This window comes from Nematolebias whitei, chromosome 16, assembly GCF_014905685.2.
Source record: "Nematolebias whitei isolate Nwh7 chromosome 16, NemWhi1, whole genome shotgun sequence".
In the NCBI taxonomy this organism is placed as follows: Eukaryota; Metazoa; Chordata; class Actinopteri; order Cyprinodontiformes; family Rivulidae; genus Nematolebias; species Nematolebias whitei.
This window is the reverse complement of record NC_056513.1, coordinates 8,486,671-8,507,997: the sequence shown is the minus strand read 5'-3', so window position 1 is coordinate 8,507,997 and position 21,327 is coordinate 8,486,671. Positions and strand designations below refer to the sequence as shown.

The window sequence follows — 21,327 nt, the reverse complement described above, 5'->3', positions numbered from 1 at the left end:
TGTGATGCACTGGAAACCTGTCCAATGTGTCCCTGTGATGGACTGGAGACATGTCCAGGATGTCCCTGTGATGGACTGGAAACCTGACCAATGTGTCCCTGTGATTGACTGGAGACCTGTCCAGGTGTCCCTGTGATGGACTGGAGACCTGTCTAGGGTGTACTCTGTCTCCTGCACAGTGACTGCTGGATAAGAGCATCAGTGACCTCATCACCCGAAAAGGAAGAAGCAGTTAAAGATAATGGATGAATGGAACCGAGTTTTAAAACTGAAAATGAAAATAGTCAAACTGAATTTTCAATTCAGCGAAATACAGTTTCAAAGCAAGTTAATTCAGTTTCAAAACATTAAATTCAGTTTCAATTTAGTGAAACTCATTTTAAAAACAATGGATATAATTTCAAATTACGCAAATACAGATTCAGTCTGAGCAGTTCAAATCCAGTTTGTGATGACAAGTTTTGCCCATCTCTACAGCCCATCCAGTCACATAAAGGCCCGTTTGTTAAACACATTTAGCTCCGAGGATTGATTCGGGTCTTCAGGCCGGTCAATGAACGGGTCATGAATTGGGTTTATTGTGCTCAATAAACATGTTTAAAAGGTAAATCACCCAAACAGATGCTCGTAAGCCTCAAACGGACCTCACAGCACTTTGATGGTGCACAAGAAGAGTTTTTGTGTTTAGTTTGGTGGTTTTAAGGACAAGCTGTGTTATTGTCCCAACTTTCCCCGTCACTTCTCTGATGAACAACACATCATTTGCACTATGTCAAATATTAATCTCACGGTGAAGAAAATCAAAGTAAAAGCTGTGAAATGCGTTAACATTATTTGGAATTCAGAATATTACCATTTCTGATTTTTCTGTTCCACAAATCACAGCCAATACGACACAACAAGCAGAAACTGGGATGAATATTAAAACCAGAAAGAAAAATAAAAAAAAAAGAGTCTCGGTTGGGGTTTTAACAAGACAATTATTGGTATTATGACACCACAGAAAGGGAAGAATAAAACAATATTAAACAAAGAAACAAAATGCTTTTTAGAAACAATGGCAACTTTGACTGAAGAACAAATAAAATAAAATAAATCTATTCAGAAAAAAGGACAGCTTGAACGTGCATCAACAGCAAATTGTAATGTGTAATAAATAAGCTTTTTATTGTCTTTTCTGTCATTGCAGTCCATGCTCTAAAAAGGGAAGACTTACAGTATCTTTTTGGTTTTAAACATAATATTTTCTTTTTTAAACAGCATTAACAGACACCTGCAGTCTGCGTGATCATTGGCCTTTTAGCCAACTGATCTCAGAAAACACAAAAGTGGCTCTGACTTTGTCAATTTTAGCTGAGAGTTGCAGTTTTTGGATCATCCCTTGATTGGCTGTAGGAAAAAAATAAAACTGCACCTTGCAGTAGCTTTAACAATCCCAGAGAAATGTATGATGATGTTAAAATAAAAAAAAAAGGTCTCATTTGTTTTTGTTTTTTTAAATCAACACATGCTTACTTGCATTCACTATGTTCTACGTTCAGTTGGGGTTAATAAACGATGAAGAGTTAGTTCATGAAAGAGGTTTTGGTTTTTGGACCTGAGCATTTTAGGAATAAATGTTTCAGTCTTTCTCCCTCCTTGGATGACATTAATCTGTCCTCCAGCTCTAATGTTAAAAATCTTGGTGTTATTTTTGACCAGGACATGTCTTTTGTCCCCCACATTAAAAACAATACTAGAACCGTCTTCTTCCAGCTGCGTAATATCACTATGATTAGAAACATCTGATTTAAAAATGATGCAGAAAAACTGGTCCATGCATTTGTCACGTCTAGACTGGACTATTGCAATGGTTTATTATCTGGGTGTCTAAATACGTCTTTAAAACGTCTTCAGTTAATCCAAAATGCTGCTCCCAGAGTCTTAACTGGAGTTAGTGAGAGAGATCATATCTCTCCAGTTTTAGCTTCTCTCCACTGGCTTCCTGTCAAAAATTGAATTCAAACTCTTACTTCTAACCTACAAAGCCCTCAACAACCTAGCTGCATTTTATATTACCAATCTTATTGTTCCATATTTTCCTAACAGAGCACTTTGCTCAGATTGTGGGGGTTTACTTGTGGTTCCTAGAGTTTCCAAAAGCAGAATGGGAGGAAGATCTTTCGGTTATCAGGCTCCTCTCTTGTGGAAACAACTTCCAGTTTCTGTCCATGAGGCTGACACATTGTCCAGTTTTAAGACTTTCCTTTTTGATAAATCCTATAGTTAGGGTTGGCTCGAGTTTTCTGAACTATCCCTTAGTTATGCTGCTATAACTGACTGCTGGAGGACAAACGGGCCACATTTCCTCACTCTGCTGCTGTCTTTACTTACTCTACTCTCCCTGTTTGTATTTGTAATTATTTCTATCTGAACTTTTTTTTTTTATTTCCTCCTATAGAAAATACACCTGAATCTGTCATTCTTCCACTTCCTGTCCTCTCAAACTCCATCCGGTCGAAGCAGATGGCTGCTCATCCTGAGTCTGGTTCTGCTGGAGGTTTCTTCCTGTTAAAAGGGAGTTTTTCCTTTCCACTGTCTCCTTTGTGTTTGCTCAGGATGGAAGACTGTGAAGAAGTAAAGATTCAACGCAGTCTGCTGCTTCCATAGATAGAGAACTTTTACTAATGGACTTTTTATGTGTGTGAATGTTTTTGATCAGTGCCCTGAGACGACTTCTGTTGTGACTTGGACATATAAAACTAAACTGGTTTGAAATTGAAATAACTGGAGTTATCAGTTTTGGGTTTTGTGACGACAAAAAAAACAAAAAACGGTTGAACTCAGAGGCAGACAGAAGTCAGAACAGATTTTCACTGTTCAAACACCTAAAGCCTTATTTTTGTTTTTTCTTCTGGGACCCACTGCTTCCCAGCAGGTTGTGTTCCCATCATCAGTTGCCATGGTGACAGACACAGGTAAGGAGCGAAGCAGATACTGAAATCCCCGTCCTGAACCGGAGGTTACCTCACTAAGTGACTCATCCTTCTTTGTAGAAGACCTGCACCGTTAAGGACAAAAAAAAAAAACATCTGGGTTCACGGGGGTTTTTGGTGAGTTTTCTTTGTTTATTCTGTCAACAGACTAAACAGGTTTTTGATTTTCGGTTCAATAATATCGATTTCCGAGCTGAAGTCCGTTGACGTTTGAGCGGCATGCTCAAGTCGAGGATTTCAGGCTGTTCATTCAAAACATCCCAGCTGTTTTGTAAAGACCTCCCATGCATTAAGGCGGACCGGCTCTGCCGTTGTTGAAGTGCACGTGGTCCATTTTGTGCGTGCTGATGCAGTTTCTGTGCAGATTCTCTTACTGTTCGTGCCTGATTCAAATGTGCACGTTCCTTTTTCTGCACTGACACATGTGTAACGCCCTAGAAGCAGCTTGGTGGACCTGCAGCTCAGCCACAAACACTCGTATCAGCAGCATTTACTCAAAACAATATGTAGCTACATATTTAATACAATAACTTTTATTGATTTTATTTGTTATTACATTGTGTCTTAATTGCTTTCATTGTTGCATTGTGTCTGTATAAAACAGATCTTTCTTGAAAATGAGTCCTCATGATTGAGACAACCTGTATAAATAAAGGTCCAATAAAAAAAAAAGCAACTAGAAAGATCTGGAGAATCTTCAGCTGCGTTCATCCTCAGAGCTGCAGAGGCCAAAATGAAGCATCATGGAGGAGTTAGGACCTCTGAACATCCATCTAACATCTCATCCCTTAAAGCAGCCCCAGTCTGGATCAGGGTTTGGCTCTAAAGAAGGTCCAGAGCTCTGGTTTCCAAACGTCTTTAAGAAGCTGCTTTGGCAATGACTTGTCACTCCTAATATTTGTGATTTAAAGGCACAAATATAACTTAAACAAAAACCTGGTATAAGTTATAAACAGTCTTTTATTTGTTTTAAAATTATAAATAAAAAAAATCATTATATTACAATTAAATGTTCTATAAACTGTTATTTTAAAACCTAGTTTGATATATTTTTTTATTTATCTCTAAACCTCACAAGTCAACTGCTCTATGTTTGTTTGCATTTTTAAAACCGAAAACTTCTTCCATCCAGTTAACGATCCTGTTGATAACCTTTATTCTGCTTCTTACAAACAATACATGCCAGCACTTGCTCAAATAAAACAACTACTCCAATTAAAAAAAAAAATCTGAAAACCTCCTAATTGTTCTTGTACAGGCACTAGTTTCATGTGTTCTCCACGTGAAGGTGTTGCAGCCCTGAACGTCTCGCAGGGCTGCAGGTGGACCTCCAGAAGGCTACATGGCTGTTTGAAGGCCAAAACTGTATTCTAGGCCATGCATGTTATTTCCTTACAAACCTACAACCAGCTTGTACCTGCTCCAGCCCACTATGTACCCACCTCAGTATGTCTGAGTTATTCTACGGAGTACACTTTAGAAATCAAATGGTCAGGTTTGTAACAGATTTAAATTAATACTTATCATGAAGTGGTTTTTATACCTGAACATTTGACTGTAGACATAACACTGGTGTGTGTATGTCATGATGAGATTTCTCATTTTGCATGACAAAATGCAGCTCTACATTTTACAGAAACTTGACATAGATGAACAGCTTTGAGGCATTTGAGTGAAAAATTGTCCAACAGATCTTTGTGTACCGCTAAACTGAAAATTCAGACACTTGTGGGAGAATTGTCAGGGAATTTTTTTTTCGTAAAAGTTTATGGATGTATTTAACTATTGTAGCTGAGAATGTAAACTGCCCATGAACCATATGTTTGAGTTAGCAGAGAGAGCTGGATGAGGAGCTGACTTGAGGCTGCAGGCGCAGCTGGCACTCCAAGGTCTCCTCTGAGTCTGTGAGCTCGGCTGAGGTGATAAGTGTATAAAAACAAGCTTCACATGTCGCCTGTCGCAGATTCTTGTGCCTCGGCTTCATGTTCTGTATAACTGTGTAACCTGCTGTGAAAGTCTGACCTACACCGGTTAAAAATCTTCTCCTGTCATCGAGTGCGGCTCTTTTTGAGTAAGACAAGGTGAGAATTTTTGTCCTCCAAACGGAAATGACAAACATCGGCAAATATTTAAGACAGTTTGGCGATTCCCATACAAGTACTTTATTTGTACTACATGGTATCACAGCAGAAACCTACAAAACACTGTCTGAAAGAACTATTTTGTTCCTTTATCCTTCAGGTCTGCTACCATCTTCACTTAAGAACATCGCTGTGATTTTAAATATTGGGTTGCACCAGATAGAGGTGTGTACAAAAAAAAATTGTATTTTAGTGCGTTACTTTTTCAACATAAAATATAAACAGTCTTCCCCAATACAAGTCAATAAAATGTGATATAGGGATAAAACCTGCCATGCATGTTAAAGCCGTTTTTTTAATGAATCTATGTGGTCAAGGCCACCATTAGCCACCCCCTGGATCCTTCACTGCACCTGGTGGAGGGTAAAATGCCTCCCTCCACTCTGCAACATCCATCACTCTGCGCTGCCTCGTACAAACTAACAAAGTCTGTTCTTCACAGAGTAACTCCTCCCGACTTGAATATGTTGCACCAAAAACATTTAGGTTTACTTCATTCTCTGTTCAGCTCCAGTCCAGAAAAACACTCATCTCCAAAGCTATAAGCATTCACTATTTAAATCCTTCAGTGACATCAGTAACTGCTTCAGATTGTATTTACATAATCCAAAGACTGATTTCAATTCATATTGTTTCTGTTTGGAGACAAAAGGGCTTATTAAGCTCGAAAAAGATGTTTTAAAAAAACTGAATTATATAAATCTGGGGTTTGTTTCCTCTTGAGTCCAAGGAGAAAAACTCAGACGAGCTGCATCATGTGTCACTGAATATGAGAAGGTGAAAGTCCCACCTGTATGAATATGTAGTCATCTTGAACCACCAGAGAGCTGATGTCGATGTATCCAGGGAACGGATAGTTCCTGTTTGCCTCAGTGCACATCTGAGCTCTGCATGTGACGTACTGCACATCTGTCAGGCACACAAACAGGATGCGTGAGAGCCGTTTTCACCTCATGCACAATATCTTACCTGTTAGAGATAAAATGAAGCTATCCTCCTGAAAAATTAAAATGAGTCTTAATTGAGACGTGCAGGTTTGTGCATCGCCCATTTGTGAATTCTTACGTTCTATGCGGTTAATTAGATTATTTTGTTGTTCCTGTTTTTTATCCTTCTCATTTTGTAAACACCAATAGACAAGCAGCCAGGCTGTCAATCAAAAAGTGTCATTAAGTAGAATCTAAGCGCTTGAATGTCAGAGTGATCCTCTTCAACCCAAACTGCTATAAAAAGTTTCACTTATCTGACTCATTAGAAGCAGATTTTAACAGCGCTGCCACTCAGAGTTATGAAACTGACATTCAAGGAGGGAAACGGAGAGGAAGAAAGGCCATGTTCATCAAGAATATTGGCCCAAGTTTAATGCTGGCTGTTTAATGCCAAATTAGTGTCCTTGTCCAGGAAGATTTATTCCCATAAAGACGTGGTCGTGAAAACACTCACTTCCATCTGGTGTGTGAGCCTCCATATGGATCAGATCTGGTTCTTTGTCGAGGCCTGCCACAGACCTGGCAGAGGAGAACAAAAACAGCAACGTTACCATCAGAAGCTATGAATGGGGAGAAAGAACTCAGGAGTTGTTGCAAATAAAAAAATAAAATAAAATCAAGAATGTAGAAACAGAGGTGTTGAATTTCTGTGACAGAGTAGCACTTTTTTAAGAGAGAAGCTTTTGTGTGCATATTGGAGCTGTTGAGTCCCCTGTACCTTTCACATGTGGAGTACCTCAGGGATCTATACTTGGCCCCCTTCTGTTTTCCCTTTATTTACTCCCTCTGGGATATATTCTCCGGAAACATGGTGTTACTTTTCATTTTTATGCCGATGACAGTCAAATTTATGTTCCATTAAAACAAGATAGACAGTACTCCGTGAACCATCTACTGGAATGTTTGGCAGAAGTCAGAGCTTGGATGTCACAGAACTTTTTTTACATTTTAATCAGCAAAATACTGAGGTCTTGTTGTTTAAGCCCAGTGATGTTTCCAAAGTCCATGCTGATCTGGGTCCTTTAACGCATCATTTGACTGAGACACCTGGGCATGAGGCTGGACAATGATTTTAAACTTGATGCACAAATTAAATCAGTGATTAAGTCCAGCTTTTATCACCTAGGACAACTGGCCATGGTCAAAGCATTTCTGTCATGACATTTTGAGATTTTAATCTATGCTTTCATAACAACTTGTCTGGACTACAGCAATTCACTTTATGTGGGTCTGAGTCAGTCATACTGACTCGACTTCAGCTGGTTCAGAATGTTGCTGCTCGCCTTTTAGCTGGTACCAGAAAACGAGAGCACATCACCCCATTTTAGAATCATTACACTGGCTCCCAGTTTGTTTCCAGATTAATTTTAAGGTTATTTTATTTGTTTACAAATGTCTTCATGGTCTCGCCCCACAGTATCTATCTGACCTGCTCCAGCTTTACATTTCCTCACGCTCTCTCGGGTCAGCAGATCAGCTGCTGTTGGTCATTCCAAAGTCCAACAGGAGGCTGAGAAGTGACAGAACGTTTTTAGTGCCGGCTCCTAAACTGTGGAACGAGCTGCCTTCGACATCACTTCCTGTTTTTAAATCTCTGAGAACAGATTATTTTTTTTTCCTCTTTGGCTTTTAACTCAGCTTGAAATGTTGGTTTTACTGTTTTAAAGTTATTTGTTTTATTGTTTTTTTTTACTGTTTGCTGTATTATGAGTTTAACAGTTCATTACTTTTATTGTTTCAGTTGATTTTATAGTTTTTATGCTGTATGTGTTAGTGTACAGCACTTTGGCCAGCAGTGTTGTTTTTAATGTGCCTTGTAAATAAAAGTTATATTGTACATGATTTTCTACCTGGAGTATTAAGCATGCACCGGGATATTATATTGCATTGTATTGATGTACTGCATTTTAAGACTAACTTTGAATATTCATTTGTCTTAAAAAATTTGACATCTAATCAATATTGAAAGCACTTATTTCCCCCCCCAAAAAAAGTGGTTTCACTTTTGATTAACTAAATATTCTGGGATTTCAGAATATGCAAATATATCCAAAAATCAAAATTCCCGTTACCAGCAGAGCGTTTAGTTTTTGTTCCGGAGGTGAAAGAAAACACAAGAATGGCTCTGTTCCTTCATGGAAACCTTTCATTCACACCAACAGGATGACTTGACAGTTTTATTCTAGCAGCACTCAGCTCAGATTGATCTAAACTTAACCGTGGAGCTGTATGTGTGTGTATGTGTGTGTGTGTGTGTGTGTGTGTGTGTGTGTGTGGGGGGGGGGGGGTCTCTCAAGGTGATCCAAAATACACCACAACCAGGACAATCACACCTCAAACTGAGCCAAACATTTCTGAATGATTAAATAAACGGTTCAGAGTTGAGGGAATTACACCTAGAGGCTGTGAGTAAAATTAGTGCACGGTGATGATGTCAACTTCCTGTTTCTTTATGACAGCACATAGCTAATAGCAACATGCTAATTGTTTCCAGTAAGCCCTGAAAAAATTCTCAAACTGGTTAAATCTCCAGGAAAACTCTGCTTACACTTCTTAGTTTATTAATTTTTCAGTTTACATCTATTTTTTGTACACCCACACTAATAAGAACACTGAATTACCCACAATGCATCACCAGGTGCTGAGAATGTCCACATTTACAGCCAACAGTTGAAATCTGCTGTTTTTATCAGTTGTGTAAAAAGAAAACAGTTTTTTTTTTTCACTCACTCTCTGATATGAAATCAAAAAGCATTATCTTACTGTAAAATTTAATTTGCCATTTATAATTAAAAATATGCTGGGTAATATTAACAATTATTATGTTCATAAATCAGAACAAAGATTTCATTTCTCCATCTCTCCCAATTTTTATTTAAAGATGAGTGAAACAACAACCGAGTGGCGAATGTGGGTGAAACGCTTCACCACTCTCCCACTGACTCAATGTCATGCTCTGCAACGACCAGGCTGAGTGGACTTCCCTTTGTGAAAAATATCGTATTTTCCGCCGTAAACGCCGCACCGCCCCATAAGTCGCATCAGTCCAAATATGTCTAACAAAGTAGAAAAATCCATAAATGTGTTGCTTCGATGTATATAATAATAATAAAAATAATAATAATAATAATAATGTGATCACATTGTCATCACTGTATGTTTCCATACAATGGCAAAATTAGTCTCTGCATTTAACCCATCCACCACCAGGTGGCGCAGTGGGCAGCTATGTCGCATCTATTATGCATCACCGCAGACGACCTGGAAATGTGTGCTGGTGTTGTGCCAAAAATCAATTAGCTGCCAAATGGCGGCCGCCAAAGTGTGCACGGGAGGACTTCAACAAGAATTTAACTAGATTACCACTTAAAAACAATTATTTGTTTGCTCTAAATTATAGCAAAGGTGTGTCTCAGTTGAACTTTTACTTAATAAGTGCACGTCAATTATCAAATCAGCTTCATTTCGCCAGGGCGGCGAAGCGAAATTAAGCTGATTTGACGATTGCTCCAAGGGAGCTGGATAAAGGTGGCAGGCTAAGGCAAGCCGATTGCGTCATTAATAGCCACTGTAACCTATTACATGATACAAATGCATGCCATACTACTCGAGTGCCATCTAGCAGCTGAAAATGGTAGTTTTTAATATCTTCAGTCAGAATTAATAAAACAGTCATATCTCAGCCAAAATTTGGTTTATAAATCCATAAAAACCCATAAATACGTTACTTTGGCGTATAAGTCAAAGGGCATGCAAATTATGCAAAAAATGCGACTTATAGACTGAAAAATACGGTAACAACAACAAATGCTCTAAATGAATAATTAGTGGGATGAGTCTGCTTGCATGTTGAAGTCAGATGAGTCATGCGCAGCCAAAAGCAGCTGACATGCTGAAAACATCACTAAACACCAAGCAGCAGACGCAACATTCTGGAGTTTTTAGTGCATCCTGAAGCTTCGTGAACCGTGCTTCACGGTTAGTCCATAAAAATGCAGCGAGCAGATTACTGCTCTGCTTTCTCTAAAGGTTTTAGTGAACACGTTGCCACACTCAGTCCAGCAACACTAACCCAGACAGAAAAGATGAAAAATGACGGGGTTTAAGGCCACCAAACCAGATGAGTTTATCTCCGAGTGTGATCGAGCTGTCTTGTTCTTTGCAGCTCTGGAGGATTAAAGTGGACGAATGCAGCTGTTGTCTCATTGTGGCAGAGCTACACTTCCCCCTCTGAGGCTGACAAAGCCAACTGGAGTTCTGCCTGGCCGTCTCAACCGGCACTTCCAGTCCTTCCACATCCTTGAAATGGCTTTGGTGAGAAGGGCAAAGCCAGCCATGGATTTTGCACATGCTTAGGATTACACCAAAAACAGCAGAGGTAAAGCCCAAGTCCAGACGCCCCTCGTCACCTCAGAGCTGGAAGGGGGAAGCAGGGGTTTGGGTGTAGGGGAGTGATGAGCTGGAAAAGATCCAATCCTACATTTGCGATGACTGTGCACTTTTAGATATAGTTGGTACACTGCAGGGGGAGCGAGCACGAGGCGTGAGTGGATGAGAAGTGACAGGAACGTCTCGGATCCATTATTAGTCATAAGTCCTGCTACCAAATCTGCAGCTGCTCCTACTGCTGACATCAACACAGGATGGTTCTGGTTTTATGTACAATAAGCCTGATGTGAGCAGGGGGGTGTCATATGACGTGCCTTCAGTGTGCTCTGAAGGGGATTAATCTGCGGCTGGTTGTATCAGGATGGAGAACTGTGCATGATTCTGATGTCGTTTGTTAGCTTGCTGAACATCAGGAACAGCAAAAAAAAAATTTAGAAGAGCATAGACGTGTCCAGAGATGACTCACCAGTAGAATCTGTTCGGGGTGACGTGCTCGTGAATGAGCTGCCATTTCCTCCCAAAGTCCACTGAGCTGTACAGCTGAAGAGATATCAGAGAGAGAGAGGGAAGGTTAGTGAGATAACGGACGATTCAACGTGTGTCAAATCGTTTTTTTGAAGCTGTCTGATTTAAAGTTGGAGCTGCGACGGGCGAGCTTGCTGGTTAAAGGTGGTACCTCAAAGAGCTGCAAATATAGAGAATAATTGTTGACTGGGAAAATGTGGGAAAAGTGCAAAAAAAAATATATATATATATAAATGTTCAGCTTTTTATATTTCATGTGCATGGTCTGTGAAAATGCATTCTTGCCCATGCACATTGTTTTGCTGCCAACATTGGCTTGTTTTACACCCACCCCCCAGAAGCCCTACATTTATGATTTTATCTGCAAAAATCTTTTATAAAGAAGGTAGGCAACACAGATTACACGTAAACGTATGCTACTTTAGAAAACAATATTGAATCCTATCTGGAGGTTTGCTTTAGAGCAGGGGTCTGCAACCTGCGGCTCTGGGGCCACATGCGGCTCTTTTGTCCCTGGTCTGTGGCGCCTTGAAGCTTTGACCAAAACCAACACAACATTTCAAACATGGCTAATTATTTTAAAACCCACAACAGAAAAGCCTAGTTTAAGCAGCTTCTCTGCAAATGTTTAAATCACATCACTAATACATGGTTAGAATTAATGGTACCAGTTTACAATAAGGCTCCCCTTATAGATGGCTAATAAGGTCAAGGTTTCTTTATCGTCATTCGCATCATATGTGGTACATGTGGTGGAACGACATTGTGTACACAGGGTCCCAGTTACATCCAACAAAAGTATAAATTGTAAAAGAAAAACAGTATTAAGATCTAAGATATGAACTGAATATGCAAAACTAAAAATACACTAAGCACTAAAACAATACGCTGAACAACAGCAGCATGAACATAAGTCTGTGTGAGCAGATGAGTATGAATGAATACAGCAGCATGAAATAAATCAGCAGCATGAGATCAGCAGCATGGATAATCAGCAGCTCATAAACAATCAAGTGGCATGACAGTGATTTTTATTTTTTTCACAGTGATAATCCTGATTAGAGTTTCATGAGTCTAAAATAAATAGTTTATAGAAAAGTTATGAATTCCTCTATAAACACTTTATAAATCATTAAGAACTGCTTATTATGCATTAATTAAGGATGACAGAGACTAAATTGACCAGTTTCTTGCCAAATACTGATCCAAATCTGTTCACCTATATATTTAATCTAGAGTTGTTATATTAAACATTTCAGACTAAGTTATTATCTTGTAAAAACAATAAGCATTTGTAAACCTGGACACGGTTTGTTTAGTGAGCGAAGGGGTAAAAATGGCTCTTTTGATCAAAACAGTTACAGACCCTTGCTTTAGAGCATAAGTGTCAAACTCAAGGTCTGGGGGCCAAATGTGGCCCTCGTTGAGATCTTACCTGGCCCCCAAGATGATATATGAAACGTAAAATACTTCTATCTCTTGATTTTTTTCAGTAATCTTTGATTACGATGTCGAAAGCTCAACAGAGGACATCAAATGAGACCAATCAAACTCTTGTTGAGGAACCTGTGCTTTAGAGGAACGCTTCAGTGTGCGAATCAAAATACAGCTGTAGAGCGCTGCAGCAGACCTGTCACGATAACACATTTTGCTGGGTGATTAATTGTCTCGGAAATTATGGCGATACACAATAATACTGATTGAAATTTGACAATAATCAGTAATTATTGTCAAATTTAAGAAGAAATGTTTCATTTGTTTTGCATGTAGTACCTTTATTCGACCACTGGAAAGCAGTATAAGACAGTTTGAACCAAAGGATGGATAGTGAGGGAGTGAACAGTGTGTCTCTAAGAAAAATGGGAAGGAGGCATTTTGATGTAACATGGGCTGTCTCTCTTCAGTTCTCAAAATGGCAGATGCTCGGTGTGGTTTGAGCTCTTTAGCATAGCATTTTTCACACAAAGCTTTTAATGAAAAATATCAGTAAACAAGTTTTCAGTTTCTTTTTTCAGAGAAAAACAACTTTTTACATGAAGGCACGGGTTTCAACCATGAATTTTGAAGCTTTGACAAGACAGAGGTTTTTTCCTGAGGTCGGCCTGTTAGCTTAGCTTCTCAGCTTATTTTTTCAGAGGAAAAACAACATTTTAGATGAAAGCACAGGTTTCAACTGTGAATTTTGGAGTTTCGACAAGACAGATTTTTTTTCCCCGAGGTTGGCCTAGTTGTAGCTTAGCTTCTCAGCTTAGCTGCTTTTAATGATTCAAAAACGCAATTTTGGACGGTTAAAATGGATTTTAAAGAGAAAGGGAGGGGTCAGTGAAGAGCACTCGAGTTGAGCCTTTTGTCATCCAGTGTCTTCAGTAGAAAGAGAGACATGAAGAAATGACAAAGCCGATAAATGAAAATGAGGTCGATAATTTTCATTTATCATGCGATTAATTGATTTATTGTTTATCGCGACAGGTCTACGCTGGAGACAAGTTGGAGACACCTGCAGCAAACTTCAGATGTGTTGTAGACACCTATAAGAGCTTTGTGACCGTTTTGAAATAAATGTTATTGCACTTTTTTTTTTTATTATGTTCAAAACTCAATCTACAGGACAGAGAGCCTCTGCACCTCCTATGAGGAAGTTGAGAGCCACCACAACCACCACAATTCCTGGAGACTCTTTTATGAAAGCTGTTCCCCAGCTACACAGAGCCCAGTGATACAACACTGGATTTCCTGTCTGGCGGTTGGTCTGAAGCCATAAAGCATCATGTGCAGAGGATGACAGAGCACTGAACAGCTACCATCATTAACCGGCCAATTAACCTAACATTCTCTGACATGGATAGACACCTCTGCTCCTCCTGCTACAAACAAAATTTTCAGGTTTTCCGCATATGCAGCAAAAACTGTCAGTCTTTATAACAAAACCAAACTACCTGTTCTACACTCGGTCACAACTTTGTGCCTGTAGAACAAATGCAACAAAAAGTGACTGGCTCAGCAGAGGTGCAGGTGTATCAGCAGCAGCCTGTGGCTGAATTCAATGCACTAATTACATTTACAAGCATCTGGACAAACAATTAATAACCCCTCTCTGTATTCCCCAACACTGTACTAATCAATGAGCAGCTCTGATTTATTGCAGCGTCCGTACAGTTTCTTTTCATCTTGTAGCACGTTGTGTTGCGTCATGCACACAGAAAATCTTTTAGTTTCATCACAAGTTGTGACACATGCTCAGATAAAAAGATACTGAACTTTCACCCACTGTGAATGCACTGAACAGCACTGGAGGAAACGAGTCCATCTGTGTCAGTCGTCGTGCTTTCATTTTAACTGTGGAACCAAAGCCGTTTTCACAAATAAACTCCACAGAGTGTTTGGATAATCAAGGCCGACTCCTGCAATTCACACATGGACTTCTCAGCAAGAGATCCCTCCCCTGAGATGCATTCTCACAACTGGAAATAACTCCAGAGCCGCCCCTGGGCCGAGCAAATCGAAGGAAGGATGGAATACAAAAATCTAGTTTGCTTTATGGTTTATGGCAAAAAAAAATAGTTCCCACCCTTAATGATTTCTGTTTATGAGTTGATATTAAAGAGAGCAGACTACTGGATGGAAAATTGTGTAGTAATTGGTTTTGGGTGCCGAAAGAAGACTCATTCCCAAAATATTTGAAAAGACATTTAACTGCGTTGACACTTTTTGATGGACAGGGCTCCTCTGCAGAATCAAATATCCAGTTTTGCTTCTTTCCGTGTATTAACTGACAGTAAAATCTGACCAGAAACAAAGTTTTAAACAAATTAATCACATTCACAATCTTTGATGCTCCATATTGCCACAGTGACACCGTCTGCAACTGTGAAACCCTGCACGTAGTTATGCTGATGACTGTCAGATTTATCTGCCCTTAAAACCAAATAGTGCATGCACAATTCAGTCTGTTAAAATGTTTTGATGACATCAAGGGTTCAATGCAGGCAGAAGCAGGGGAAGCATTTAATGCGCTTTGATGGCTCCTCAGCTCTAATCTTCTGCCCCCTTTACTCAGCTGCATGCATCTGCCTATCATTAAATATCGTCGATGGTATAGGCGTCACAACCATTATATGTGAAGGGGACATGTCCACATTCAAAAAACATTATTTTGGACCCCCCCCCCCCCCACACACACACACACACACACTTTTACTATGAAACATTAGTTCAGTCGGCACAATGTCTCTTTCTTCGTGAACAAATCCATTCAACTTGATTAATAGAATACTCAAACCACTAAAACTCCACTCCAGGTTTTCCTGGTTACCTCCAACTCTAAACACATCAACCTGCTGCCTGCACTGTTTCTCCTCTATTTCTCCTCCTGCCTCGGCCGAAAACGCGCACAGGTGGAGGAGAAGGAGACACCTCTGTGTTGCTCGCTCGCCAGTTTAGCGAGCTTTAGTGCGGGCAGTTGTTGATGGGGGGGGGGGGGGTTGATCATAAACATATATACATGATTAGGAGGATGCTTGAGAGGAGTGCTACGTAGCATCTTAGCTTAGCAGTAACTGTGACGCTGTAAGACACTGCAGGTGTAAGAGACGCTGTGTGTTCAGGCGCATTCAAGTTGAAAAGTCTTTAAAACCCCCACACCTTATTGTCCTCAAGCTTCATGAGAAACATCATTCAGATGAGGAGTGTCAAACACAAGTAAAAAAGTCTAGTGGTGATGTTTTCTATTTCTCTATAAACACAAATGCCGACCTGACGCTCTGTATTAAAGTGTATTAAAGTTAAAATATCTTTAAAACCCACTGCTGAATTTACACAGACTTTGTGAGAAACATGCTTTAAATGTGGGGAATCAAAGGAAATCTTGGTGAAATGTTGCTTTTTTGTACACTAGTGTACGCTTTTTTTACGCGCGCGTGCACTCACACACCTACACACATCATTGTGTTCCCCCCACATTACGGATGCTTCTGACGCCCCTGGTTGGAGGTATAATCAGTCAAAACTTAATTAAAAATGTTGGGATTATTTTCGGTTCCAGACCTATCATTACTTTTAATACATCAGATCAGGTGGGGTTCAGAAATTATGGCTACGGTCTGGGGCCGGGTCGGGTCAGATTTTTTTGGATCCGAGTGCAACTTTATTTGGTAACAGCTGATGTTTTAAATGTGCTTTATAAATAAATATGATGACTTTAAATGCCACTTTTATTGGTGGATATGTGACTTATCTGTGCTGCTGATTATCCATGCTGCTGATCCATGATCAGCAGCATGGATAATCATGAATGATGCTGATTATTTCATGCTGCTGAATTCATTCATACCCATCTACTCACTACAGACTCATGTTCGGGCTGCTGTTTAATATACCATATTATTTTACATTATTAGCATTTAGCATATATCTTAGATTGTTTAGCGTATAATTTAGTGTATATCTTATTGTATATCTTAGATACTTATATACAGTTTATTTTTATACTTTATATTTTTGCTATGTTGGGTGCAACTGGGACCCTGAATACACAATTTCCTTCCACCTCCTGTACCACATGTGAGGTGAATGACAATAAAGAACCTTGAATTTGACTTTAGTGAAAGCCGATCCAATCACCTCTGGAATATGTGGTCAGTTGGAGTGAGAACAGCTGTATCAGAGTCAAAGAGGAGTTTAAAAGTGAGTCTCAATATCAGATTTGGATTCAGAATCTGCTGGGACACCACTGACCAGACCAGTGGTTAGTCGTAATAATTCTCTTCCACATTTGACAGCAGCTGGTCCACAGGCGATGATAGTCAATATTAATTCTCCAGTTTTTTTTAAAGCAATGTTATGACTCAGCAGAACATGAGCAGTGACTGCATGCCCTCTCACTTGCAGTAAATGATTCTCCTCTGCATTAACACGTGGACTCAGTGATTTGCCGGACTCATTACTTGTGAGCTGGCTTGTTAAATGTTGCAATAACTCTGAGCTGAAGGTTTCAGTCATTTGCATTCTCTCACCCAGCCCCCCTGGAACAGCTCCAGAAAACTGCAGTGCGTTTGTGAAGAAACGTGGCCCCATATGACGGTGGGTTTTAATGATTCTTATTTAAATGTGCAGAGACATATAGAAGCTACACTCTGTCAGTCGCTGAAGGTTGTGTCTTTAGTTCTTCATGCTTTATGGAACTCCAATTTAACAACTGTTTGTCTAAATTCAACACATTTGCAGAGAGTAGAACCTGAAGGCACCTGTTTCACAGAAATGTAATTTCTGATTCCTGCCTAGATTTGTCACCGGAGCGCAGGTATTGGTGTAACACGCCGACAGGCAGGGCCCCTCATGGCTTTGGACAGTGACATATGGCTCCGGTGGGCAGCCCCAGCCTCTCCCCTCTCCATTCATCACTTCAATGACATCTTAAATTTTAAAGCTTCTGAGCTGTCACAAAGTAAGCTTCATTGTTTCCCACTCCCTTCAATAAATCAAGCGTGCAGCCGAGCAGCTGCCACACCACCGATGGAGTCTGCAGCAGCAAAGGCACGAGGCTTAACGGAGGGTTGAGGAACTGCAGGGAGGAGTCTTAAATTAGAGAAAATGAGAAATTTGGGCAAAATGTTCAGAACTGCTGCAATTGTTTGGGCTGAAAATTATTAGGAATTCTGAGTCATATATTTCATTCAGATTTGTTAAAATGATTCAAACTAAAAGCATTTTCTTTCCTTAGTTATTTCTCAAAATCCGTCAAATTCCAAACTGTATTTCAACGTTGTCAAAGAAGTTTGGGTCAAAGGTTATAGATGTTTTATCATTAACGTTCTTCCACTGAGAACAAACAACTGTATTGTCTCCCAAAACAGTCTGTTATCCTGAGGAGACGCCCGTGAACCATATCTGTGAAGGCCACGAGTGCCATGTGAGACTACAGGTGGCTTCAAGGACACCCACTGAACTACAATAAACACTGATGGACTGATAAGGCTATAAAAGTGAGCAGCAACGCAGCTCTTTTCTGTGACTGGTCTTCATGTGTACACATTTATGTATATTTATGCAATATGTCCAGGAGATCTGACCTTGCAAGTAAAATAGTTGGAGATAAATCTTCACCTGCCGTGTGTGTGTGTGTGGGGGGGGGTCTATTGAGTAAACGATGTTCGTGAGAGACATTGTCTCCAACAAAAAACATGAGTAAATAATAATTAAATGTGCATCTATATGTGATTAACATTTAAATTCCACTTGATTCAAAAAACCTGTCAATCTTAGCATCTCAATAATTGATCGAAGAAAACACAAAAATGGCTCCAGTCCTGCCATTTTACAGATATCAAACTAACATTTGCTGTGGTGCTAGCCCAGATTTCAGACTGCAACAGATCCTTGCAGAAAACTTGTTTATGCGAGGCGGTGGGGGATACGGACTCGTTTGAGGATTGCGACTTTCATTTCATTAGGAATTAAAATGGCAATTTAAAAAAGTTGCCTAGGAAAGAAGTTATTTAAAAATATATGTATCTGTCAGTTTGATTAAATCCTTCTCTCAACAGGAAGAACAGGACTTTTAGTAGAACCAGCAGAGCAGAACCGTGTTTCAACCATTTGGGATCTGACAGTTCATCTTAAAATCCACCTGATTGTATTTTTATGCTCAAGACCTACGAATGATGGAATAGTTTCTGTCAGTTCGTATGTCCGTTAACTTTCTTTTGTCGTGCCCATAACTTCTGATCTTCTCAAGATTATTTAACAAAATAAGATTTACAAATAAATCAAAGTGGCGTACACTTTTCATCGCCTGAGCAATAAGGTAAAGGTCACAAATCAAGGTCAAAGTTCACGAAAGGTCTTTACTTGTGCTGGCCATTGCTATAGATTGCTGTATAACAGTTTGCTGTTGAGCGTATGATGTGCTGTACTTTTGTTTTTATTTGCTTCAGTTTGGAGCTGACCAGACTATTTCACACTGTAGAAAAGTGTAAAAGCAGAGTGGTGAGTTTAGCAGGAATAGTTTGTTCATATTTAAAACAAATATTGTCCCATTACTGAGACAACTTTGAACATCTAGCACAGAAATGTAACAACACACAAGAGTAAGCAGCTTCAACACAAGTGTGAAGTCCTGACAGAGTCCTTCGGAATGGAAAGATGGAATCAGAAAGAACTAAACGTTTCAGTACAAGGACAGCGTGAAACAAGGACTCGCATCTAAAACATCAAAGAAACTAGAAAAATACGTTTCTTCTGGCAAAATGCAGGAGGAATGCTGAAATGTGTTCACAATGAAACTGAGCTGTGAAATGTAAAAGTTTTAACAAAATCTAAAACTAACTAAAGGTAACTAAACGTTCAAACAAGCAGAAACACAGTAACAAGTTAAAACTAGCAAAAGGGTAATTTTAAACTAAAATTAGCAAATCAACTAAAAGCTAAAAAAAATGGATAAAAGCTAAAATTAACAGAACAGTAGCTATTTTTTTTATAAATTAAAAGTAGTAATAAATCAAAGATATAATGAACAGAAGAGTAGCTAAAAGCTAAACAGTAAAATCTTGCAAAAACTGATAAATCAGTAGCTGAAAACAATAGAAAATAAGCTAAAATTATCTCAATATTAACTAAAAGCTAGAACCAGCAAAACCTTAGATGAAAATGAAAATGATGAAAAGATGAAAATCAGAAGATTAAACAAAAAGTAAAACTAGCAAAACAGTAGCTAAAAGCTAAAAATGGAGCAAATAAGCTGAAGATTTTGAAGAGCCAAAGTTGTTGAAGGATTTGAAGAGATCTTTTTACATTTCTCACAAAAAAAAAAAAGTAATTCCAAGAATTGAAAACTTACAAAAATCAAGTCATGGCAGCAACATGAGTTCATACCTAAATATAAATATATATATATATATATATATATACCTAAATATATATATACCTAAATATATATATACCTATACATATATACATATATACACACACACACTTTTTTTTTTTCAGGAAATCAAAAGAGTGAATTTGTCATGGTCAAGGTTCTTTATTGTCATTCGCATCACTTGTGGTACTTGAGGTGAAACAAAATTGTGTACACAGGGTCCCAGTTACATCCAACAATAGCAAAAGTATAAATTGTGCAAGAAAACAGTAATAAAGATCTAAGATACGAACTAAGAAGTATGCTAAACTAAGAATATGATAAACACCCAATAGTTCAAAAACAGTATGCCGAACAACAGTAGCACGAACACTAGTCTGTGTGAGTAGATGAGTATGAATGAATACATCAGCATGGAAGAATCACCATCCATCCATCCATCATCTTCTATTTGTTCTGAAGTTGGGTCTTGGTGGCAGCATCTTGAGCAGGGAGGTCCAGACATCTCTCTCCACAGCCATCTCTTCCAGCTCTTCTGGGAGGACCCCAAGGCGTTCACAGGCCAACCTAGAGACATAGGCTCTCCAGTGTGTCCTGGATCTTCCCCAGGGTCTCTTCCCGGTTGGACATGCTCAAAGCACCTCCCTAGGGAGGCGCCCAGGGAGCATCCTTACCAGACGCCCGAACCACCTCGACTGGCTCCTCTCGGTGTGGAGGAGCCGTGGTTCTACTCCTCTTCTCTCCCGGATAATTGAACTTTTTACCCTATCTTTTAGGGAGAGTCCAGCCACCCTGCAGAGGAAACTCATTTCAACTGCCTGTATCCGCAGTCTCGTTCTTTCAGTCACTGCCCAGAGCTCATGACCATCGGTGAGGGTAGGAATGTAAACCGACCAGTAAGCAGAGAGCTTTGCCTTACAGCTCAGCTCCCAATTCATCACAACAGACAGGCACAGAGTTCGCAGTACTGCAGATGCTACAACAATCCATCTGTCAAGCTAATTCTTCCCTCACTTGTGAACAAAACTCTGCAATACTTGAAGTTCTTGAACTCCTCCACTTGAGGCAGAACCTCACCCTCGACCCGAAGAGAGCAATCCACCCTTTTCCAACTGAGGACCATGGCCTCAGATTTGGAGGTGCTGATTTTCATCCCAGCCACTACACACTCAGCTGCAAACCACTCAAACAAGAGCTGAAGATCACGGCACAATGACACCAACATGACCACATCATCCACAAATAGCGGAGAAGGAATCCTGAGGCCACCAAACCAGACTCCCTCCGCCCCCTGGCTGTACCGAGAATTCTGTCCATAAAAGTTATTAACAGGATTGGTGCAGCCCTGGTGGAGTCCAACTCACACCATGAAGGGGTCTGACTTACTACCGGCAATGTGAACCAAACTCTTGCACCGCTTGTATAGGGACTGAACAGCCCGTAGCAATGGG

General features: G+C 39.7%; 1 protein-coding gene across 1 annotated transcript in view; it reads right to left on the bottom strand.

Moving 5' to 3' along the window:
* The window catches only part of sorcs3 (sortilin related VPS10 domain containing receptor 3), a 313,538-nt gene that overhangs the window by 85,983 nt on the left and 206,228 nt on the right, over nucleotides 1–21,327 (bottom strand). The window contains exons 5-7 of the mRNA XM_037689623.1: nucleotides 10,961–11,034; nucleotides 6,560–6,624; nucleotides 5,907–6,025 (exon numbers count right to left, since the gene is read on the bottom strand). Of these exons, the coding sequence (XP_037545551.1) occupies nucleotides 5,907–6,025; nucleotides 6,560–6,624; nucleotides 10,961–11,034 (258 nt within the window). The remainder of the gene's footprint in view (nucleotides 1–5,906; nucleotides 6,026–6,559; nucleotides 6,625–10,960; nucleotides 11,035–21,327) is intronic.